General features: G+C 44.2%; 1 protein-coding gene across 2 annotated transcripts in view; it reads left to right on the top strand.

Moving 5' to 3' along the window:
* Window positions 1-25,589, top strand: part of CACNA2D2 (calcium voltage-gated channel auxiliary subunit alpha2delta 2) — a 1,401,889-nt gene that overhangs the window by 66,503 nt on the left and 1,309,797 nt on the right. For both annotated transcript variants that reach the window (XM_069206762.1, XM_069206763.1), the window contains exon 2: window positions 11,153-11,234. In XM_069206762.1, coding sequence (XP_069062863.1) covers window positions 11,153-11,234 — 82 coding nt within the window. The remainder of the gene's footprint in view (window positions 1-11,152; window positions 11,235-25,589) is intronic.

Here is a 25,589-nt window from a genome sequence, read left to right as displayed (position 1 = left end):
GGCCCCCAGGATCATTTAAAGCCCCACTGTGGGGGCGGCGTCCCCCTATTTGAAGACCCCCTGCTCTGTGGTGCTGCTCAACCACCAGTACTGCATCAGCAGCCTTTCAGTGTCAGGCGCGTTACGGCACACCCGCCAGCAGTAAACCAGAAGGCTTCGCTCTCCATGGTGCTGATCATCCATCAGCGCTGCAGGAGCAGCTGCTTTTCACCACCGTGGCTGGCGATTCTGCTGTCCATGGTGCTGAACATGTCTGCACTGAAGCCGCAGCTCCTTCCGACCCGACTAGCTGAGCTTTGAAGCCAGTAGAACGTGTCAGCAGTGCGCCGCCTCCTCTCCATGGTGCTGAACCCGTCTGCCCGAAAGCTTCCCTTTTCTGGTATGCAGGAGCAGGCTGCAAACAACCTCATCTCTCCAGGATGCAAAGTGGGCAAAAACACGCAACAGCGCCTTTCATAACAAATAAACAATCAAACACAGCCACTGCTGTCCCTGACCTCAGTTCTGAACAGGCCAAAGTATTTATCTGTCTACAGCTCTGTCTGTTGTGTGTAAAGCACCTTCCTGTCATACTGAAAATTTAGAGCAGTACCCCCTCCGCTACCCCCATTCTCATAGCATATGCAGGAAAACACCATACACCCTTTATTCATTCTTCAATTATGTCTCTCCATTTGACACTTACTCCTTCCTTGGGACGTTCCAACGTTAGAATTGTTAACTATCTGCTCGCTGTTCTCTCCTAGACGTTTTACTCTTGCATGTTCTCCTTAACCGTGTTGGGAACTTGCGTACATATCAAACTTTCTTACCAACTTCCTCTTCTACACCCAGCCTAGGTCCCCACAGTCGTTGTGCTGTCAGCTCCTTCAGTCCAAGCTACTTTCCTTGCCCTGTAGACATTCTAAGCAAGAACTGGTTTCATGTTTTTGAATTTCGTGATTTTCTATCTTTGGAATGATTGCCAAGGACTGTGCAGAATGTTTATTTCCTGTTGATCGGTCGTCACTGAGGTAAATAAGCTAAACAATAAAAGTGTGATTCTATTTGAGTGGTTGATTCTTTAGGTTTGATGTGTCATGGTGCTTGCTGCAGTGATGACAGACATTTTGTTTTCTATACATGCACTAACGAACTTTGGTTCAACATCTTCAGCAATTGGATTATTTGGCTCGGGAACACACAGCTGTTGCTGGAAGCATTGTCAATCACATCTTGAATCAGCCCACAGAAGCATTTTAGTCACACACTTTTAGGGTTGAGCACAAAGCTCTCTCTCCTTGGTGTAATCTCTCTATGGGCTTTTAACCATGCCCATCAGTGTGGTTGGTTTGTGGGCTTGCCTTTTAAAATTTGCTTCATTTCATTAGTGAAAGGCATGCATATGTCATGCCTTCTCCGGTGTTTAGCCCTCCTCAAGCGCACCGGCCAACTACTGAAATCATACGAGGCTCCATGTTTTTCGTATGGTTTCTGGACCATTTTTTCTCAATATTTCGTAGGCGCTGTGATCTCGCTGGGCAGTAGTCGAGCACTTTGGATGACATCGACCCTGTTACATGGATAATTGCACTTTTGCCAGTTTCATGGATAATTGCACTTTTGCCCGTAACATGGATAATTACACTTTTGCCGATATGTTTCACTGCAAGCGAACTTCTGTTTCCTTTTGTGTGTCTCCGTCATGCTTCATGGTGGCCGTGGGCTCGCTTATGAGTTTAAAAAGTGAACAGCTCTAACTCGAGCAAACGTGAGACTCGTTGGATTGCAAATGCTTGTTTGGTATTAGCTGTTTGTGTGCATCCTTTCACTTTCATTTAAATGCTAGAGGAATTAGATACACATTATCATAAGCGGTTTAAGCCTTTATCACACATGTGCATTTAATACACAAAGCAACCCTTTTTTTAAATGGTTTTAAACTGTAACAGGCATCTTAAATGGTTTTACCAGTGTTCAAGTGCATGAGACAACCTATTGGCTTTGCTGATGCTTGTTGTAAAATTGCATCACATTGTGCTATTAGCAAGATCCTGTTTTGTGAACAGTGTGACTTCTTTATTTAAAACTCCTTCACATCATAATACTTGGCATGGCTATGAGCTGTTCATAATAGAAAATCCTGAATACATTTATATTCAGGCTCCTTGGAGATGCTCTGTGAAATTGACCCTTGATGGGCATACACTGGTCATGAAAGAGTTTAAGGTAAAAGAGTTAAAGGTGAACCTTTAAACTATGTTGCAATTAGTAACCTCTATGGTTGAAGGGCGTGGAGGTATTAAAAAGTCGAGTGTTATAAGGTTAAGGAAATGACCGTCGTGGATCATACAAGGATAAGGTGTGTGGATGTGCAAGAAAGGGAAATGAACTATGAAGGTGCCTGGGTGCATAACAGCTGATGACGTGTGGGTAAATTAGTAACTAGGAATGTGGAAATGAGCAGACAATAAGGAAGATTTGGATGTGCATGGAAAGGTGGACATTGAGATTGGCTGGTGATTTTTGGATACTTTAACATTTGGGCTGAAGACCAGGTGAAGCCTTCTACCCCACTTGCCTAGGAAAACATCAAGACATGTAATTTTGACCCAGGTAAGACCAATCTATGCAGCCTGTTATGTGCTGGACCTGATCTTTGATTCACCCACCAGCTTGACCTGGTGGCTCTACTTCTTACTCTTTGGTCTCATCACTTTCAGTTTTACTATGATTAGACCTACCCAAATTATCCTTGGTAAATCAGTGATGCAAGTATTTTTTAGCCATTGCTGTGAAAATATAACCCTTGAGAAATCTGCTGGCTCTTTTTTAAAGTAAAACTGACAAATTTACTCAAGGGACTTATAACCATAAGCCCAAAGAATGTCTGGCAACTTACAGTCATGCCATCATGGCCTGTTTAGAGGAACTAGTCCCAGTGAACGACCTCCCTAAAACCACAATATCTGAAATGTAAATGGTTTTAACCTTAATTATCGGATGAGAAGGCACTGTCCAAAGACTAGAGGTTAGCTGGACTAAGATATGCCGAAGGAATTTACTTATGGAAATGAGTTATTATGTTTACATATTAAGGCAACGGAGAATCAATGTTTCTTCTTAAAAAATATGAACACCGAAAATATAATTGAAGATTTCAAGATGGCATATATACTCAGCTATTCTGCTGCTCTGAATATTACTGTGTTCCTGTTGTCTATTGTACTTGCATCTCTTTAAATATACTTTAATGGAAAAGTGCAGAAGAGTACAACAGAGCTTAAGAGGATGTTAAATAAAAATAATATATTCCTTGTGTTTTGATGCCCACATCAATGCTAGAAATTTTCAATTCTGAGGACTTTGCCACATTCCAGCACCATTTAACATCAGCCCTCGACAAACTGATGTCTTCCAAGAATCATAAAGGATTACCCATAATTTCTGTATTGGCCCACTGACAAATGGATTTGCTGGCATGGGGCTTAGGCTGTACATGTATGTGGACAATATCTGATTTTGTTTAGACTGGGCAATGACAACCTCCCAATTGAGACATGTCCTTTATTCGGAAGTGGATGTGTTCCAGTTGAATGAGGTGTTGGTGATAAATGACAAACCAGACCTTTGGCAGTCTTTGTATTGGTCATCAGCACTAGGATGCTTCTCTGTACCATCGCCATTGGTTAAGAGTTTTAGGACCTTACTTGATTCAGATCTGATTCTTAGTAATCAAGTTTCAGCAGTGATATCTGTGTGTTTCCACAGCCTCAGAGTTCTTCATAAATTGCTCCCCTTTCTTGCTCAGGTGGGGTAAAAGTCTGCCATGGCAGCCAATCTTTTATCTAGACTACATATAGTGAACTTAATCGTTCTTGATCTGCATCATTATCTGCTGAGACAGATGCAAGTGGTCCAGCATGCTGCTGCTAGACTCCTTCTGAAAGCACCTACATTCTCTGCAGCTCAACCCCTGCTAAGGAAGCTCCACTGGGTTCCTATTACCTAGCGGATCAAATGTAAAAGCATTTGTTTCACCTTCAAAGCCACAAATGACTTGGCTTCCATGTTTATTGCAAAGAGGTTAGTTAACCATTGTCCTGAATGGTGCTTACGATCATCTACTAAGAAACGTTTGCAGAGACCCTGAGCTCAAAAATATAAGTCTGGTCAGACGTTTCTCATACCAGGCCCCTTTGCTGTGGAATTCCTTGCCTGACTCAATCCACCAGGACACTATCCATATGAAGACAGTGAAGAAATGGTTAATTAAATCCGCCTATGGCATCTAAATCACTCTCCCCTTTCCGCCCAGCAATTTGAAACCCTAGGGTATATGTGCAATTTAAAAATAACTTTTGTCATTAATATTAACATTATCTGAGGATTCTTGTTCGTGTAGGTTACTGTTACAAGTGAAATGTGCAGCCAGGTCTTTACTATTGAGGCTTAATAGGCCCTTTAGGGCCTCAGTTGAGGATTTTAAATGAGCTGTAATTCTTTTTCTAATGAAGTCCTCTCTGAAGCTGGAAGACAGTAATCCGATGTAATCAGATGGTGCTTGGCTTTCTATTAGAGATGTGTGGTCAGCAACAGAACCAAGGAGCAATGCCTGAGATTTGCACCAAGCAAAAAAGCTTTAACAAATTTAAGTAGCCCCACAACAGCATTATTCACTTGTATCCAGGACAGGATAGCAATCGTCTTCTTATGGAGGAATGGAAATCCCAGAGCGTCGTGGCATTAGCCCGTTGCCTATACCATAATGCAGGTCTTTAAACTCAAAGTAAGGGCCAGTGTTCTGCAGATTTGGTTTGCATACATACCTTGAACGACCTACGCTCTGCGTACCATTTCCAACTCTTAACCAGGGTAACTGCCCATCGGTGCCTTAGGGTCATACGCTAACCCACATCTCTTCATTAGCCTTTCCTATGTTTGTTGTGGTCAGGGGGGGGCATCTATACCATGGTGCTGTGCAGCGTAGAGACACTGCTGGATTTCACGGCACCCTAACGCCTTCCAAAGTGGAGAAAAATACATTCCAAAGGCCATTAAGCTGCGTAATTTGCATGGCTAGCGCCTAGGGAAATATATTTCACAGGTAATTTCCAGCCTGTCAGCGTGTGAAAGAAGTCATTATTCTAAGTATGAAAGGAGTGATGATGTCATAAGAGCCTCCAAGATGAGGAAGGAGCTTTGAAAACTAGGTACAAATAAATGAAATAGCTAATGTTCATTTATAGGCTGCATTTCGGAAGAAGGAGAACAAAAATAGTGTTGCTGGTTGTATGACGCTAGACAGAGGTTGGTACTATTGGTCTGTAACAGTAACACCCTAGGTGCATTTTTGACACATGCTCGGTTATGCTTAGGGGAGTACTGTTCTGCATGCAGCCACATTCCTGTAATAAGCTGGTTACACTTGGTTCTGTGCTGGGGATTCCTTCTTACCCCCTTTCCCACAGAATCTACATTCTGTTAGCTTTATGGAACTTGGATTTATTTCTCCCCTCTTCCCACCGTGCCTGTATTACTCATGGCACTATGCGTTTTGAGGGGTAGGGGCATCTCTTTCTCACCTTCTGTGCCTGTATGACTCATGTCAGTGTCCCCTATGTTGAACAGGTGACACTCGTGGTTGCCTACTCTGCATGTGTGCTCTGTAGGACAGTTGCATCACAGTCTCACCCACTGCACCTATATGACTCATGTCCCTGTCCCCTATGTTGGACGGGGGAAGTCCTGCTTGTCTCATCTGCCTGAGTGATCCGGACAATAATCTCCCATTCTCACGCTCTGTGCATGTATGATTCAGGATACTCCCTCTTCTGTTGGACAGGTGGCACTCCTGCTTGCCTTCTATTCCTAGGTGCACTGTGGGACAGGGAGATCCCATTCTCACTCATGTTCAGTGATCCTCCTTGAAATTCCATGCAGAGTGAGTACTCTGCCTTACAATAAGAATTCTGTCCCTTTATGTTCCGCGTACTGAAATGTAGTGCTTTCTCTTCAAATAGTTGGTTTCCTTCTCCAAAAGTTAGTTCATTGCCCTCAAAAACTGGAACATGTCATAGCCCTTTCTATGGAAGGCAGATCCCCATTGGTTAATGAGAAATCTCTGTAGCGATGAAACTCCCCTGTTTTGTCTTTTTTGCCTCCTAATACTAGGATAAGGTTTAATTATACCGAGCTCCCTCAACTACAATGCCTGTGTGTTTCTTTGTTGCTGTAATCAATTTAAAGCCGAATGCCCTCACTGTAATTTGAAAAAGATCTGTACCACTATAGGAGCTGCATGAGTGGGAGCTTTCAGGCACTCCCTGTATTTGAATGAATTGCACGACTATCTCATCTCCACAGCTGCTCACAGCAAAATCCCTTTATCGTTTCACAGTTGAAAGTGCCTACCAAAGTTGAGGAAATGCAGTCATATGAGCTGATTGATAATGCAGCTTCTTCCAAAAGCCACAGGGCAGACATTTTACCACCAGTTGCATGATGGAACACAAATATAATTTGTGTTCAAAATGTCTTATTCACACACAAAAGACGACAAAATCAAATAAACATGGGAAGGCCAGAAAAATGAGTTGAGCACAAGATTTGCAAGAATGGCTTTTGGTGGCTGATGTAAGCAGTACGTGTGGAAGGGGAGCACAAGTAAGATTGTGGGAATAACTTGAATGATAAAAGTAAGACCATACATCCCTGAGCAGAATACATTGTGGAGATTTGCATCACCAAGTGCCATCATCCACCAGTAACAGGCGACCTGAGAAGAAATTCTGCTTCTGCTTTTAATTTTTCTCCATCCCTCCATCAATAACTAGCACATCACTGGTAGTAATGGGGCTTTGCCAGGTTACAAGAGCATGAGGTCAGGCAAATGGAGGGAGCTTTGGTTACTTTAAAGCTGGAGAGATATTGGCAAGCAGGTGGATACAGTAGTTGTTTGACTGCTGTATTTCATCCCTCCACCTTGGTGGTATTAATATTTGAAGCAGTGATTCCATTGCTTAGTATGTAAGTGTGGTTGTCTTTGCTTTTCCAAGTAATAGGCAGGTTTGTGATTTAATAAAAGATTGGGTCTTTACTTTGTCTGTTTTATCTGAAACTTTAAATATTCCATATTAGATGATATGGTTTCTGCTGGCTATATATTTGCCGTCCGGAAGCAGAGATGTCTGGGATGTGGAGAAGGGCACATGCTGGATCAGAGGTTGTATAAGGTGGTAAACTATGTTGGAATTCATCTCACTACCATGAACACACCAGAGTTCTTGGGTTTTGTCGGCCTAAGCTGGTCCCATTCTTCGTGCAGTATGTAACAACCATATTGCCCCTCCTATTATATTCTTTCTTTATGCATGGCGAGTCTAATTTGTCTGCTTTTTTAGATTCCATAGCAAGCGTTGCTCTTAAATCGTACTAATTGATTAAGCTCACACTAAATGTGTGATTTACCCATAGCATGTTACTCTAATTAGTGTAGCATGCATGATTTGCACTTATGTGACAAGGTAACCATTTAGCATTTTAAGATAACTAGGTGTGTAATTGCAACTGCTACACAAACACGTTTTTCAGGCTTTCCCACTGAGAAACCACAACAAACGTCTAACTCACCTATACAATGAGAATAACTTTTAATAATTTTCTTAAATTACCGTAGCAAAGCCCCTCAAACAACACCTTGGCACTGAAAGGGTTAGTTACAAAACGAAAGCGAATGTAGAGTGTCTTTAATTTTTAGTATAATATAGGGTGACATGCATTGCTTTTGTTACAGGTGAAAGCTGCCCCCCCTTGTTTAGCTTCATTTTGACCTGTTAATGAAAAAACGTCACAAGTCATTCATCACGTTTACATTTATCATAGACTGTTTTTCTATTGCCATATCTGGAATGTTCTAAAATGCAAACTCGTGTGGGTCTTAAAAGGTGCACACACCTTTTCAAGAATTCTTCCCAGAATTCTGTTCCATGGGATGTTGTCCATCCGTCGCCGAGCACACGTATCTTCTCATGTCACTGACAAATATTTTTGAGTCAAAAAGAACTGGATAACTTTTGACCTATACTCAACAAACCTTTTTTTACTGTTCTATCAGAAAATTGTGTAAGCAACGCGTTTGAGGAATGTTTGAAAATGTTTCACGTCTTGGATGATTTTTTTGCCTGAAACATGTATTCTTCAAATTGTGGGTGGCAAATTTAGTTCAAACCGCTGATCAGTGTGGACCTTGTGACAGTCTCTGAAACCACAATTTTAGAATCTGAACCTATAAGTACCGGTGCTAATTCCCTTGTCTCTTGTTGCACTATAATTGAACACAGGTAGCAGCTGTTGTGGTGGAGCCAGATTATTTTTGTCCTGACGAGTCACGGATGGAAGCATATAAAGTTGAATCGCTGACTATATAATATTCTAAGACTAAACCTAGGGTTGCTAGACGTAAAGCCCAGAGGATGAGCTTTGCTTGTATCTTATTTTCAGCCTCGGTACGCTTATGGCACTCTCTTCCACACTTTGCACTGATCATCCACACTACTGCATATGCTGCAATATTGATATAACTATGACAAGACATATCTGAATAACATATGGGACATCTAGTAGTTGATCCCAATTTTATGATTGTTAACAACTTTTTAAAACTATTTTTTTAAAGTTTGAATACAGTCGGTAGGAATATGTACCAACACTTACCAAGGCTTCTTAAGTAAAACCTTAGGAACCTCCTTTTTTTACACATTGTTTGCACCCTGCTTTCAGGGTGAGGCCAGTATTGCTAACAATGTGGCATGCCAGGCTGCAATTGGACGATTGGAAACATAAGGCTTGCCCATGCTGATAGGCCTTTCCACAATCTATGACAATTGGACACCTGGGTGTGGAGAGGCATTGTGATCCCACTAAAGTGTAAGAGGGGCAAAGAGGGACCTGAGCAGCTTTGTGGCCTGGTTAGAGTTTGAGAGACTCCACTGAAGTAGATCTACTTGAGTATTGGGTGTTGGAATCCTTTTACATCACCTTCTATGTATATTTAGTGCTATGTATATAACATCTACTCTCTTTAAATGTGTAGGGCCATTGAAATATTTTATGAGAGATGAAAGTTTCTATTCTGATTTTCATCCACATACCCAACCACATGCAGAGGACGTTCCTAATCTGCCCTAGCCGTTGGGTAAATGGGCATCATGTCTACTTGCTACTGAGATATGGAGGATCATGTGCCACTACAGTTGAGAAATGCATTTGTATTTTGACCACCTCTGAACCTACCAACGTCAGTTTACATATACATTGCATCAATAGGATTTGCCCATGCAAATAAAGAGGAGGTAAAAAGCTCATGAGTTATTTTGATAAACCTCCTCATAATGCCTCATTTGGCAGGATGATCAAATCTGCTGTTTTTCAGCTTGGTCTGATACAGAAAATTGCACATCGTTTCACAAAAGACCGTAAGCCTGTGATAATATCCCTGGAGCTTGCAAGACTGAATTTTAACAATACCCTCCAAAGAGCCCAGCCTAAGTCCTCGTGTGCTCAACTTCAAGCCAGGCAAAGTGCAGCTGTGAAAGTAATATGAGGATTAAAGAAAGGTGATCCTATCACTCCCACTTCATTAAACAGTACTGGTTGTCAGTAGCATCAAGTATTTCCTTTAAGATGCTCTTTCATGCACTGGTCTCACCTGGATATTTTTAGCAGAAATCTCGAAGGTTTACTTCTTCTGTTTCTGCCTTTCTCACTCAGTTGCACAAATGTTTTCGGTGTTTAATAAAGGTATTTATTTCTTTATTATGTATTTCTTTATTATTTACTAAAAGGAGAGATTATAATTATAAATTGTAGTACCCCAGCCATGGACTTCAAGCCCACCAACATAATCGTTTCTGGAGAAGATCTATCTCTCTTGTCTGTAGGATTGTGGTCATCTTATCGTACCCCATAGAGAGTTTGTTTGCCAAAGGCTGATAAGTAGTTGGGTGTATCAATGGGTTGTCAGTGGTTAATGGATAGATATGTCACTTAGGATTATGATGTATTTCAGTAGCTGAGATGCAGTTTAGTGATTGTAGAGCGATTTGCTAATAGTTAAGCGCTTTCAGAAGGGTACACAGCGGCATCTAGACGTTTTCTGTTGTGTTGTCTATGCTCTCACAATCCCAATTTCCCAAGGCACAGGTGATTTGTTTTTCTGTTTTTATGGTAGATGCTGGCTTTGGCTTTTTAATGTGTGTTAGTAGTTTTGATAGGAGTTTTATTCAGGTTATTGACGTTTGTTAAGTTGTTCATTATGTGTTTGATATTAACGTTTTATATGGTGGATGCGAAGTTGCAGTTTTGAGATGTTGGTATCTGTAGCTCTCTCTCCCCTTTTTAGGTCTAGCATAGCAGCACGCAAGTGCTACCTTTCTGACATGTTGGTATTTATGAGGGCTTTAACTATGCCAACCTCACACCCCTCACTTTCACTTGTTCGTGAGGTTGCCTTTCAAAAATCCTTTGACATTGGTAAATGCTTTACACTTTTCCCTCCTTTGGGAAGTTTTGTTACCACCTTGGCCACGACCCTGTCACATGGATAATTGCATGTTTGCCAATATGTTTGACTTTCCTTTTGTGTATCTCATTCGCGCTCACGCTCATGGCAGCCCTTTGAATTGACTTGCTTATGTCAACGGTTTTACTTTTCATTGTCAATGTATGTGGCAAGAAACGTCCAGTTAGGAATTTACAACGATCATAGCTCTAACTCCAGCAAACGAGAAATCATTGCATTGCAAATCCTTGTTTGTCTGTGCTATGTTCCTGTCTCTGGAGGGTTCACGCTGTCTTTAATGCTAATCTGTTTCTGCTGTCTTCGATTATGTAACTCCAGTTTTGTCGTTCTTCTCGGAGCTTGTATAGGCCCCAGGCTCTCACTGTCCTAGTTCCACTCTAGTGTCCTTCATTCTAGAGTTGTATCCCTCTCTATTTCCACAAATGTCTCACTCTTTCTGCCCTTCCAGTGTACAGTGTTCAGTATCTAAGCTTTGGGCTCCTATTTGTTCCTTGCCAGTGAATAGATCTCTGAGTTTTTTTGTCTATTTCACTCTTTACTTTCTGTATGTTGTGTTCTGTTACAGACTCTTTTTTTGCTTCTGTTTTTTAGGATGCAGTTCTGGGCCAGACAACTGGAGCAGGAGATTGAGGGTGTAATGAAGATTTTCAGCGACCCTCATAAACTGAGAGTGGTAAGTTTCCTCCCACCCCACCAAGTTCCCCTTTGCAATTTAGTTATTTTCATTGACTGAGCCGTTCCCAGCCATACAATCGCTTTAGTAGTCAACATATTGTGTTATTATGCACCAACTGTGTAAGACCGAGGTGCCCTACTCACTCCACAGTAGATAGATTTTGCCTTGTTTTTCTCTTCCATCTTATTGTGGCCATGTTGTTTGTTCTGAGTTGCCATGAAGAACCTGCTGTGTGCAGGTTTTGGTAAAATCCAAGCGCCGCCTATCATTGAATAACATAAGCTGGGAGACCGACAAGCATCACTCTGATCATGTCTGTTACAAACCACAAAGTCTGTGGTTCAAGCACAGGATTAACACCGTGAACATGCAATTCGTGTTGCTTGTCAACTAGACCCACATACACTTCTAGGGCCTTCTGCTTATGAAGCGGATTTCATATGACCACCATTCACCACGAAATGTCTACTCCATGCCCGGACCTTCCTCGGGTGCAACTCTTCATACCAGTGCCTGGAGAATTTCACAAGTATCTCAGTTCACTCTGTAGTGCTTGGAGTCTCAGCAGCGGCCCGTTTGCACTTCTGCCATTGACCTCGAGGAAGCACCTTCACATCTACCAGTTATGCTTATTGTGATTTCCTTTGTGCGTATATATGTGCCTGTCACCCTTTTGCGAGTATTGTTTTTGTTTGCATGTATTACATTCCACTTCTTAGCAGATGTACTGTGAATTTTTCGTGGCTGTTAATTTATATCCGTACTATGGGGGTCATTCTGACCCTGGCGGTAGACTACAGCCAGGGCCAACGACCGCGGATGCACCGCCAACAGGCTGGCGGTGCATCCCAGGGCATTCTGACCGCGGCGGTACAGCCGCGGTCAGAAACGGAAAACCGGCGGTGTCCTGCCGGTTTTCCGCTGCCCTGAGGAATCCTCCATGGCGGCGCTGCAGGCAGCGCCGCCGTGGGGATTCTGACCCCCTTACCGCCAGCCTGGTTCTGGCGGTTTTGACCGCCAGAACCTGGCTGGCGGTAACGGGTGTCATGGGGCCCCTGGGGGGCCCTGCAGTGCCATGCCAATGCAGTGCCCATGGCATGGGCACTGCAGGGGGCCCCTAACAGGGCCCCACCAAGATTTTCAGTGTCTGCATAGCAGACACTGAAAATCGCGATGGGTGCAACTGCACCCGTCGCACCCTTCCCACTCCGCCAGCTCCATTCGGAGCCGGCATCCTCGTGGGAAGGGGTTTCCCGCTGGGCTGGCGGGCGGCCTTCTGGCGGTCGCCCGCCAGCCCAGCGGGAAACTCAGAATTACCGCAGCGGTCTTCTGACCGCGTAGCGGTATTCTTCCGGCGGAACTTTGGCGGGCGCCCTCCGCCGCCCGCCAAAGTTAGAATCACCCCCTATATGTCCTTAGGGTTTTAAGAGTTTGTGTGTTTGCTTTATTGATTGTACTGTACATTGTATAGTTGTGTGTATGTTGCGCTGTTTAACTGTGCTGTGTATACGATAGTTTGATGTTTGTCTTCTCATTTCTGTACTGGTTACAACTGTGTCCCGTTTTACTGCGTGTCCTTGATTGCGGATTGTAATAGCCCTGTTCTGCCTGTTTCTTTATGCTCCTGCTCTTTGTTCTCTGTGAACAGTAGCTCTTTTTGTTCCTGTCTTTCGATGGCTGTGCTCAGTGGTGTCACTGCATGACCTTTTTTTATGCCTTTGTTTCGTTCCGGTGCTCTTTGTTGTCAGTAGCAGTTGTTCGTTTTATGACTGCCGGTGCATTCTGCTCTGTTCCTGTTGTCAGCGATTGTGTATGCCCTTGATCTTTGCTCACTCTGTATAATTGGTTTCTTTTCGCCTGAATTTGATTTGCGTGCATTGTGTTTTTGCTTTCAGGCTGTCTATGTGCCTTATTTGCGTTCCCCACCACCTGTTCTCAGTGTATGCTAGTTTCTTACTCCGTTGTGTTTGAGAGTCATGCTCTCTTCTTTAGCAGTAAAATGGTTTGGTTTGTGAGAAGGCCTGTTGCTCTTTCTCACAAGTCTACTTGTTGTGCTTGTAAGTGCACTATTGCTTTATGATCCTGGTATGTGATGGTGACTTATTTGCCTGGGTCTTTCTGCCCATGGTCTAACCACCTTCACCTAATCAGTGGTGGGGTGTTATTGGAGAAGATGCTCTGAAGCTTAAGGAAGGGAAGCAGGGTCGTATTGTTGGGTGGGGAGTCAGCAGTTGCCCGAAGGGCATGTGGCAAAGGCCATTTCCTTCAGCTGCAAATACACTTCCAATGTTTGCCTGGGCCACCTTGGCCACTGACACCCAACCTGAAAGCCTGCTGAAGTATTAGAACAGAGGTTAGACCTCACTATGACCAAGTACAGAGCCTGGATGGCTCATTGTCGTCATGTGCAGTAGGACAATGTGCCAAACAGCACAGGCACAGCATGTGGTGTGTCCCTCCCGCCCCCTCATGCTGAATCACTGAGCGTGACAATGAGACCTCGGGGGGTGGCGATGCTGCTTTCGAGCATCACAGCTAGCACTAATGTTACGTGGGGGTGGAGTGAAAGAAGGTTGTGCAAGGAGTCACATCACAAGTGGTGGCCATTAAAGGGGCTCTACTTTTGTCTCCAAAAGCAGACAGATGAGCCTCGGTTGTCTTCTGCCACCTTGTCCTCTTCAAAACTGCGAGGAAGCTCCCATTTTCCATTGAGAGAATTTTTTTTTTACAAATGCTAACCACCAAATTAAGCAAAAAGAAAACTTTTTGACAACTCAATTGTTTTTTGATAACATCTCTGTGAAAAATTTCATCCTGGGACAAAATGACAAAGAAAGGGAGAACAGACATGGCAGAGGAGTAACAAAATGGAATGAGCAAGGGGCGCAGTGTGGAGGCAAAAGGAATAGTGAGACATGCAGAGTGGAGAAGAATGACAAAAAGGGTGGAAGAGAGAAGGAAATTAATAGAGTGGAAAATAACTCTACTGATTTTAACTAAGCCACATTTTATGAAAAGTAATTATCCACAACTTTGTGGGACACTTTTTCGTTTGGTGCCTGGGCCTAATTCTGATCCCAATTCAACTCTGAAGGGAAGCTTAAGTAGCAGATGGTAAACAGCTATAAGGATAGATGGAGGGAGCAGCAGCAGATCTGTATGTAGCTAAGCAAGTGTTTCTGAAGTCTGCGGAGAGAAATTTTGCATCCAGGTCCCCAGCATGCACCTGCCTGGACACCTCCATCTTTTAACTGTAGGAAAGTTTGCAGCAATTGATATGCTTAATCCTCTGTGATAACCTGTGTTCCCTATTTACATTAGATAAAATGAATGTCATGAAGCCTGGGTGAAATTTTAATTATGCCTGAGTAATTTGAGTAATTTCAGTAATTAGCCTTACTCTTTTGATGCAAAATTACTCAAAGTATACTGTTACTCCAGCTTGAGTAATTAAGAGTAATTTGGAACTAGATTCCTGCTGCAGGAGCACAGGAACATCAAACTGAGAGTGAGAGGCTGCAGACCAGGGCCGGCCTTAGCACTGTTGGTGCCCGGAGCGACAATGTTTGTTGGTACAACCCCCTTCCCTCACGCCAGGACCAGCTCCGCCATGGATTTCCTCACTACCACCCTTCAACAGTGCCCCTCATAACTCTGATCTCTCTCCAGGCAGAACATTCATCACCAGAGTTACTGTGCCATTTTTATTGTTCCCTGAAAATTGCTAGAGGCAAGGAACGCTGCAGTAGGTGCTTTTAAAATCATAATATATTTGTAAACATGGCGCCCCCCCACCCAAAGTCAGCACCCAGTGCGGTGGCACCAGTAGCACTGCCCTAGAGCCGGCCCTGCTGCAGACTACTGCTGTTCGTTTGCAAAATGCATCCTTGGGCACATTTTAAACACAAGGGGGCATTTTGCACTAAGAAAATAATACTAAGTGCTGGATTACACATGTTATACAATTATGAGTAAATGAGGGGTAATTATGAGTAATTACACTTGAGAAAATTACACCAGCTATGCCAGCCCATAGTTGTCATATTTTGCATGTTAGTAACTGTGTCAACTATCCTTTTTTAAGGATGGGAAGAGTTTCTCCATGCACTGCATGTGTACAATAGGGCATCCCATTGGGCCTGGTGGGCATAGCTTGCATAATGTGCTGTACGGTAATTACACAAAACTACAGGAAAGTTATGTATGATTAAGTGGAATTATTCAAGGAGCATAAACCAACATATAGAACTATTTTCTTAGCTCAGAATTAACTCTTGTATCTAAAAGAATATAGAGCTAAATGCTGCAGAACATGAATCACAGCAGCATGCAACCTCTTACGCTCTGTTCCCATGCTCTTCCGGTAGGCATTCCACCCCCACATTACTCTAAATTACGTGAGCGGGGGTACTCAAATACTTTTCTGTAATTTCACATCACAAGAGTAATGTGAAATCGCCAAAATTACTCAGGTTACTCTGGCATATTTAAAGATTCACCCAGGCCTATTCCTGTGCACAGATGGAACTCATCATGGTCATCATAGACTGATTACTTGGACCACTGTTGGTGCATGGTACCTAGACATTATCCACAAGCCTTTGGAAGTACTTAAAATGTATGTTGGGCATCCAGACACTAAACATTTTGAACTGAAATTAAATTACATTAAATAGAATTAATTTAATTTCTTCAAAATGACAGAGGTTGATCATTTTAGGTTCATGTTGTAAATTAGATTTTTCCCTTCTTCTTGAGTAATGCCACCAATAAAAGCCCACTTAGAGTGTCAGCTTATCTTCCTCCAGCACACTTACAAGGCAGTGGGGTGTCTTCTCACTAGTGCCGACAGATGTGGTGACCTCAAGGCCACCCCCTCTCTCACCCCTCCCATTCCCCTAAACCCCAAAGCCTTTTACTGACTGCTAGTCACAATGCAAACATCAAAAACATGTTTTATTATGGAATCAGCATTCTGGCCCTCATTATGACATTGGCGGTCCTTTGACCGCACCGCCGGTGGTGGCGGTATGACCGCCGACATGCTGGCAGTGCGGACCGCCGTAATATGACCGCGGCGGTGAACTGCGAGTAAAGCATCCAGTTCACCACCTGTACCGCCAATGTGGTGCGACCGCCAGTAGCAGCGGTAGGCGTTCTCTGGTAGTTTTGGAGCCATTTACCACCGCAGTTATTACGACTCAGAATACCACCACGCTTTCTGCGGCGGTGACACTGTTGCGAAAAGCCTGGCAGTCCCCTTTATTGCTACATGGGGGATTCGGGCTGAACACCAGATTCGCCTCTCATGCACACATACAACACCACCAACACACATACATGTCCCCCTAACAGCATGCCCCCACACACGTTTACACAGAAAAACACACATTAATTATTTGTCGTCATGGACCACATTCAAGCACCAAAACAACACAGTTACACACACACACACACACCCCAAACACACAGGGATACCCGCACACACCCATTGATGACATTTACCCTACCTTCCTCGGGGGTCGGACGTCACCCCTGCAGGGATCCCTATGTTTAGAATAGGCCGCCCCACACCGCTGACGTGTTTCCACCATTGACACACTGCTGTGCTGACTTGTTGGTCATATTTTGGTGGGTGGAGTATTTCTGGCATGGTGGTGTTGTTTTGCTGACCACCGATTTTCAACCGTCGTTGGCCCTGGCGGTTTGTGAAAACTGCCTGTTTACTGGCGGTGTGTGTTTTTGAGGTCATCATACGGCGGTATGGTTACTGCCAGCACCAACGGACATTTGGCACCCGCCAGCACGGCGGTCGGCGGGCAATACCGCCAATGTCATAATGAGGGCCTATGTCTTTTATGATAGGGCCCCTGCTTTCTTGCAAGAAATTACAAGATACATGGGAGAGCATGTGGCATTATGGTCAAATGTGCTGACTTTGGAACTGGGGAACCAGGTTTGCATCTCAGCAGCAGCTCAACATCCTACATTCTGGGTAAATAACCTAAACTCTCTGTGTCTGAAAACATGAATATGCCTTGTATAATGTAACCAGTGCTCCTATGAAGCACTCCAATACTGTTGGCTCAAGTCAGCACTACATAAAACTCCATCAAAAATATAAAACAATGCCAAGGCACTTCCTGTGTTCTGCTTGCTCACCCATGTTTTCAGAACCTGTATCCAAAAGGTTACCAAAGGAGAGCAGTCCTCTTCTTTGTTGGTATGGCCTTCTGAGTCTTTTTTCTTGTCCTCCTCATCAACTCTCTTAGGGAGCTGCCTTTTAGGAAAGCACCGGCAACCTGCACTTTTCTTCCAGTATGTCTTAGCTACCACTTACATATTCTCCATTTCCGCTATTAAGATGGTGTTCAAATCACATCCTGGTATTTTAGCACTATTCAAAGGCCCCCATTATGAGTCAGCTTAAGTGGTATTCTGGCATACCACTTAAGCAAATTCAGAGTGGGCTGTTGTTCCCAGAGCAGAAATACCAGGCCTGGTTCGACCAAGTGCATTTCCCATCCTGCAGAAACCACCCTAGGATCCTCATGTTATTTCCCGTTCCAGAGACTTTAACTCATGCATGGGTGGAGATACCGGAGTCACAAATTCGAGAGCTAGACCTCTACTCTACTCCCCTTAGGGTCAGATTGGCCTAAAGAGCAATAATAGTGCCTGAAGGGCTGTATGACAGGTCATTATGTGGGCCGATCCTTTGGCTGTTTATGGGCCTGTTTAATGATCTGGTGGACTATTTGTTTTTCTCTGGTATTACCACAAACATTGCCTACAGAAAGCAAAATTGCATGTATTGGTCCATATCTTGAAAAACAGATAAAACTAGTTTTTACAATTTAAAACCGCCATGATTTGCAAATATGGGCCACTTTTTTAGCTATCTTATCTTATTCAGTAATGGAGGCCACTTTTATTTTGGTGACCACACCTATTTTCCTTTCCCATTCCCACCTTGCACCCCCTGAACTCTGTGCAGATTGTAAAGGGCCCTGAGCTCTGTAAAATAAGGCCGGCAGAATTGCGTTGACGGTCATGGCAGTAGACGGCAGTAAGGTGGAGCTTCTGCCAGCAGCAGCGACACGCCAGCAAAACACCACCTACAGTATCATGTTCCATGATTTGCTGACGGACGCTGCTGCTGGCAGCAGCACTGAGTCCCATCTCCTGCCGAGGACCCCCTGCAAGCAGGTAAGTCAGGTCCTCCAACAGGAGAGGGGGGTGGCGTGTGTGGGGGTGTTTTGTGGGTGGGTGCTGTTTCTGTATGCAAACAAACATGCGGGTGTGAGTCACGTGGAATGTGTGCGTGAATGACTGACTGTGAGTGTACGTGTATGTTGTGTGTTGTGAATGTGTGTGTGCGACAATGTATGTGAGTGTGTGTTGCAGTGTGTGGGTATGTATGTGTGCATGCGTAGGTGGATGTGTGTATGAGTGTGTATGTGTGCACGTGTGGGTGTGTATATGTGGGGGGCCAGGAGAGGGAGAGGGAGCGGGAGGGTGGGGCAGGGGCCTTGGGAGGAGAAGGGAGGTGGTTGAGACCCCTGTCAATGCCAGGGAAGGAATTCCCTGGCACTGTTAGTTCCTACTGCCATGGTTTTCGTAGTGGTACGATTGCCACGAAAACCATGGCGGTAGGCGTGGTCATTATCCCGAGGGTGGGATTGTGACGCCCGCCTGGCTGGAGACCGAAGTCAGCCCAGCGGCCATTACCACCCTGGTGGACGGAGTGGTACAAGCCAAACCGCCAATGTCATAATTTGGGAAAAGGTACCACCAGCCTGTTGGCAGTACCTCTCCCCACATTACTGCCATCCGCCAGGGTCGTAATGACCCCTAAGTCTGTTGTGCTCTGTTTACTACATGGCTGGGGTCATGACTTCACAGTTATCTTATCACTTCCATTTGTGCCTGTGGTATATACATTTGTACCTCCCTTCTCTCACTAACCAATGGTTCCTTTTATGCCTAGTTGTATGTTCCCTGTTACCTTAGTCCGTTAATCTACTTGTTCTGTCTTTTTTGTTTTCCCTTACTGTGTTCTCTAGGTGTAGCATGGCTTCTCGTTCACGTAAATTTGTGTGTCCCTGATCGTTTCTAGTGGTACTAGATGTTATCATTTTACCTGTGTTTTTACATTACTTATATTGCTTTTAGTGTGTGTTAGAGCCCCTTCTAATAGTCAAACCAGGTTCAAGAGGACATTTCTTCAAGTAAAAATCTGAGATCTGAATGTTTTTGTAATTTTTTTAAGTTTCTTTCTTAGACTTTAAGCTTGCTATGATGTCACAACCCCTTCAACCTTTCAGACAGAGTACTTTTATAAACTCCATTGTCTGAGATTATCAGCACTGTCAGAGTTAAACTGTAGCTCCATTTAAACTGACTTGTTACCTTTGATGAAGTCGTGCGTTGATTGCTGCAGATGTTTTGACTCCTCCTTTTCCTGAACAGCAATTGCAGGTGTGAATTCCAAGGTGGGCTCGCTCTTTAGGATCTTTGCTCGTAGGAGTTCTCTGGTCTGAGTGTTCTCGTGCAGTGATTGGTGTGCCTGGCTGGTCGCGTCTCAAGTTCTGGAATTTGTTGGAAACTCCTTAAAGTATTAAAAAAGAGGCTTGCCTACATGCTTTTTTTGTATTTTTTCTATTTCATATCTTTTCATATTTCTCCATACTGGCAATACGGGCTCTTGAAAGTGCCATAAAAATTACTCTTACTCCTCTTCATGTGACAGTAATTTGAAATAATTGCCCTGAGGTTCCATTTAAACCCTGCACAAACTAGAGTTTGAACAAAAAGACCTAGGGCCACATGTACAAAGGTTTTTAGCAGTGGCAAATGGTCAGATTCTCCGAATTGGCCTGTTTGCGACCACCAAAACCCACTTAGTGATGTACAAACCCTATTTTGCAATTCGGTAAACAGTTCCCAAATTGCAAAATAGGGTTTGTAATACGGTATTAGGCAGGGGCTGTAGGCGAGCTGTACACATTTTTTGCGACAAGAATGACAAGAATGCAGTCACAAACAAACAATTTGCAGTTTACCACCAACTTCAAGTTGGTGGTAACGCATTCGTAAGTGGGAAGGGGTCACCAGGGGACCACTACCCATTTGTAAGTGTTGTTGCAAACATTTTTTAAGAGCTCTTATAAAATGAAAAGAAAACTTTTCATTTTTGTTTTTGAAATGCATCCCATTTTCCTTTAAGTAAAACGGGCTGCATTAAAAGAACGCTTTATTTAAAAAGCAATCGCAGACATGGTGGTCTGCTGACTCCAGCATGCCACCATCCCAGTGATTTCAGGCCACTCCCGATGGTTCGCAAAATGCGACCTACCTCATGAATACTGATGAGGTAGGCCCATTTGCGACTCACTGGTAATCGCTAAATGTGTCTGAGACACATTAGTTCATCGCAAAGATTCGCAGTTAGGAAGTTGCAAACAGGATTCTTAGTACATGTGGCCCCCAGTGTATTACCTCCAGAGGATGCTTTCTATGGCTGACTGTCCACAGAGTTATCTGTTTGAACATATTTAAACCCAAAGCCTTGGGTTACATACCTGCTATTCTGTAGTCAAAGTTGAGTTCACTGTTTTCAGGCCGAAGCTGTAATAGGAAGAAGGGGTTTGGGACTGACTAGTGTTCATTGGGTAGAAGAGGGCCTGACATCTTTTGTCTGTCCTCTTACTGTGCTGGCTGCAAGCCTCAACATTCTGTCTTTAGCACACCCACCAATCGCTGACTTCCCCTGACAGATTATTTCCGTCAGTGCTTCCCTTTCCCAGCAGCCACCTCTCTTAGCGGGGAGGGAGCGTGGGGAACTGAAAACCTGGCAAGCGCCTTGTTTGCAGAGACTCAGCTGTTTTGCAGAGATAGTTGTGCAAACATGGAGGGCTGCTCTTCAGCTTTGCGCGTACATGTGCATTTGTGTGTGTACAGAGGAAAACTGGGCCAGATTTGGAAGTTAATTCACAGAATCAATTAAATTGCTGCCCTGAGTTCTGCTCTCCTGGGCCCTGGGGAAGAAAGGCGGGAAAGCCAGCTCCTGGCGCTGCTCTTTAAGATGCATCTGCAAAATGCAGGCTGCAGAGATTGGGGACGGAAGAGGAGGCGGCAGCGAGGGCTCATGCGACACCAGGACTGAGAGCTATTTAGGAAACGGTGTCATCTCCCCCCTCAAGCTGCGCTGGGTTTGTAGGAATACTTCTGCCACTTCTCATGCTGATAAGAGGTGCTTCGCTGTCATTAAGGATGCAAGAAGCGGCCTCTTATCGCCAAAGCTGACTGCCATGGCGTCTCTGTGGATGCTATCGCTCAAAAGGGGGGAGGCAGAAACAGCAGTGACTTGGCACGGATGCGACAGCGAATAATGGGAAATGCTTTGCGTCTCCGCTTCCCCTGTCATCTCGGTAGCGACATGGCTCCCGGAGGTTCTCTGATGCTGGTGCCTTCATCAGGTCTCTCTGATCTGGCTTCCCACAGGCGGATCTTGGACCATGAGTGGAAGCATTTTGGCAACCAGAGAAGCACTGGGTAATAATCTTCGAGGCCAAATGCCGCTACCGGAGACTGCGGCAAGTGGAGTAACATCCTCGTCATAGGTGCTACCCAGGCACTTGTTTTCGAGGAGACGGAAGGTGATAGAAGAGCCTGTTGTGTGTGCCACCAAAGCTAATGCTGAGGTGCTGATTTCTGTATTCACTCGAATTCTGCCCGGCTATGTTCTTGATTAGTACGTTCTGTATGTTCAAACATCCTCGATGGTTTTATGTCTTTAATTCCATACATGTATTTAGCATAGCTTTACTTTTGATTTTTAATTTAGGATTGCATTTAGTTTGGACCAGTAGGGTTATGCACATTCATTTCAAATGTTTTTTTGTTTTTGCTGTTAATTTTTTGTTGCTAAGTCCATAACATTTTTTAAAAATAAATAAATCCTTTATTTTCATCTCTCTCCTAATTACCCTTTAATTCTAACTAAGCCACCGTATACCTTATAGTTGGGACCGATTTACCATAGGAAGAGCGTATTTTAGTTTTCAAATAACTTTGCTGCAATTTAAAAAATCTTCACAAAACTTTCCCCAAAAGAGGTTCATCCACCGCAGCTCCTTCAAGCAGGGGCCAAGAAATAAGGGGGGGGCGGGAAGGATCTAAAAGTGCACTCTCTCCATCCAGTTTCCATAGGGTCTTATTGAACAGTGTCACAGCCCAAACAGCTAAATGGAATTACACCAAATTTAGCAGAAAGCTAACTCTTTACCTAGAAAGTGTGCTTTTTGTGATTTGTTGTAAATCCTTTCAGTAATTTTTGAGAAACTAAGGTTTAAAGGGTACATCTCGTGAGAGTCCTGTGAGCCTGCAACTTTAAATATTGAGAAAACAATCTGATTAGGAGAGTGGGCCTCTTTTTTCCTTCAGCCATATTGCGCCTGCAGGATCTTGTTCTCTGATTGCATGGCTGCAGCATGAGGAAAAATGTTGGTCCTGCCTTTTTAGGACACAGAGACTCAGTACCTGTGTCCTGAAAATGAGAAAAAGAAATATTTTTGGGTAGCCCAGATTGATCCCCGGGGAACAAATTTAAAAAACATACATTTTCTGGGTTGTTGGGATCCTGCACGACTTTCGCAGGAGTCTGCAGAATCCTCCTATGTTCAAAAAGAGTCTCACCGGAGTGCGAGGGCCATGCTTGCTGCTACAAAAGTCCCACAGGATGGCAAAACCATCGAAAAAAGAGAGGGTGACATGACTGACTGTGGTGGGTTGCCCGAGTATGGGTGGTTGGCCCTGTGGCTAACCCATGCCGTGCACAGCTAAAAGCCTTGCGAGGCAGGGGGTGGCCACCAATGAGTGGCTAGGTATAGAACCAACACCACGCTGCAGATGTCTAAGGTCATGCGCAGCAGTGGGCTGGCTGCCTGCGAGGGGTAGAACGGAAGGCCTTGCCCCTAGCCTAGCCCTGTGGCTAACCACTTTGGCCATGCATGGTTGTGGGTTGGAATAGTTTTGTGTGGTAATAAAATACTAATTTATGTTAAAGAACCCTAAAAATTCACTGAATAAAACAAAGGTTAAAGTGACGTTAAAGTAGGATGAAAATGCCAGTTTACACATAATGGGCTTGATTAACAAAGGTAAACTTATACTTTAGAGTACATTTAGGATTGTTTGGTATTCACAAAGGGATTTACAAGTAGTATCTTAACAAGAATGGAGTCTCTGCACCAGTAGCGGCTGCTGCAGGAAGTGGTCAAGGGAAGGGGCAGTGCACGGGGGGGACCAGTAATAATAAAAAAAATAAAAAAAAATACTGCCACCTTGGTGTTCCGCCCCTGCCTCGATTCTTCTTGTCTTCTTCCTCCCCTCCCCAGCCAATCCCCACGCTTCTCTCCTGCTGGTACCAGCAGGAGAGAAGCACCAGAATTGGCCTGAGCTGGCAGAGGAATTGGGAGCCTGCTCCTGGTCTCCGCCCGGCTGTGCAACACAGCCAGGTGGAGAGTCCTAAGTGTGCATGTCAGTTTGTCCGGCCTCAGACGGCTGGCCAAACTGATGCGCACTCAGAAATGCACATAACACTCCTCCTCCCTGGTGAGGTGGGGGTGGCTGGCCCCGCCCTCACTAAGTGAAAAAATAAATGATAATAAAATACTTTTATTATCACTTTATTTTTCTGCTTTCAGCAGCAGGCCGATGTTCCTCCGCCATAGCGGAGGGGCCACCCCTGCTCTGCACATGAAAAGACCTAAGTTTACCTTTGTGAATCAGGCCCAATATTTTAAACTAAAAAAATAAGCAGCAATGAAATTCACTACTTCTAGTTATCTTAACTTACTATAGCTCACCGCCCTGCTATGCACTGCTTATAACCTCACATATTACATCACTCATGGTATGTTCTATGACATCTTTGATAACATCACTGATGACATCTGAAATAATGTAATTTATGACAACACTATGTGGCCTCACTGCAAGCGCGAAACTGGGCCATCTTTATTTTAAATTGTGGATGTCCTGGTGCCCATCAGGGGTACCCCCCAACATTAGCGAGTTTGGGGGCTGTTGGAGGAACTGTAGGGGGAACCCCGAGTCCTCCACAACCTGGCTGGTTCCCCTTCCAGCACCCATCCAAGGTTAGGAGAAGACAGCATTGCTCCCACTTGGCGAGAACAGCTTTTCTTGCTGCTCCCACCAGGCAGGAGCAATTCTGTGTTTCCCTGCCTGTAAGAGCACAGGTAGGCTAAAACATTTTTGCTCCCACCTAGGAGGAACAGGTTTCTGCTCCCTCTGGGTGGGAGCAGACTTCCCTGTCTGCACTCTTGTGGGTAGTGAAACAACGGTGTACCAGGGTTTGTGGTCCTTGGGACACCATCAAGGATCTGTCCCCTGGGGATAGGGTTCCCGGTGCCACACTTCAGCTCAGAAAGAGGCGCACTTCCCCCTCGCCTTTATTTTAAATGGCCTAGGGGGATGGGGCCCCCAGGGTCTGATAAAGGCTCATCGAGGGGTGCCATGTGCCTCCTCCCCTTTTACCAAATTGTGGCCCCTGGTGATTGAGGTCCCTGAGGCCTGATAAAGTCTAGAGGAGGGAGGGCACGACCCCCCCCTTTCTCTCCTAATAAAATGTAGCCCTAAAGGTTGGTATCTCCGGGGCCATAAAAAAGGCTCAGAGAAAGGGGGCAGCATGCCCCTTTCCCAAAAATAATAAAATTGGTGACCCCTGAGCCCTGGCCCATGTCGTGGGGTTAAGTGCAGGCCCATGCTTTCTTTTTGTAACTGAGGGTTTCCTGCCTCCTTATATGATTTTTAAAATATTTTTCCAGGACAGGGGAGTGAGCTTGAGTTGTAATATGTCTGCCGCCTGCATACTTGATGTTGCAGGCACTCCGATCTTACCTTAAGATCTGTGAATACCGCAGATCTTCTGCGGTGTGAAAATATCTATGTATTTTAACCTTAATATCGGTAAAACTACTGAATGGAATTACAGAAAATCACTTAAAGCATGTTTTACGGACAAAAATCTAGCTTTCTGTCAAGTTTGTTGTAATTCCATTCAACCATTTTGGCTGTTGCTGTGTCTAAATTTCCTGTGGGGAAAACAAGTTTTACCTCTTTATCTTCCCTACCAGTAAGGAGCTGAGGTGGATGAATTTTTTTTAAAAAAATGAAAATTCACCAATTGGCATCAAATTAAAAGCAAACCAAAACAAATGCTTTTCCTATGGACACATAGTCCTAACTGCAACTACTCTATGGTGAATATATATATATATATATCTATATAGATATATATAGATATATATATATTTATATATATAG

Source organism: Pleurodeles waltl, chromosome 9, assembly GCF_031143425.1.
Source record: "Pleurodeles waltl isolate 20211129_DDA chromosome 9, aPleWal1.hap1.20221129, whole genome shotgun sequence".
Classification (NCBI taxonomy): domain Eukaryota; kingdom Metazoa; phylum Chordata; class Amphibia; order Caudata; family Salamandridae; genus Pleurodeles; species Pleurodeles waltl.
This window is presented reverse-complemented; position numbering and strand designations above follow the sequence as displayed.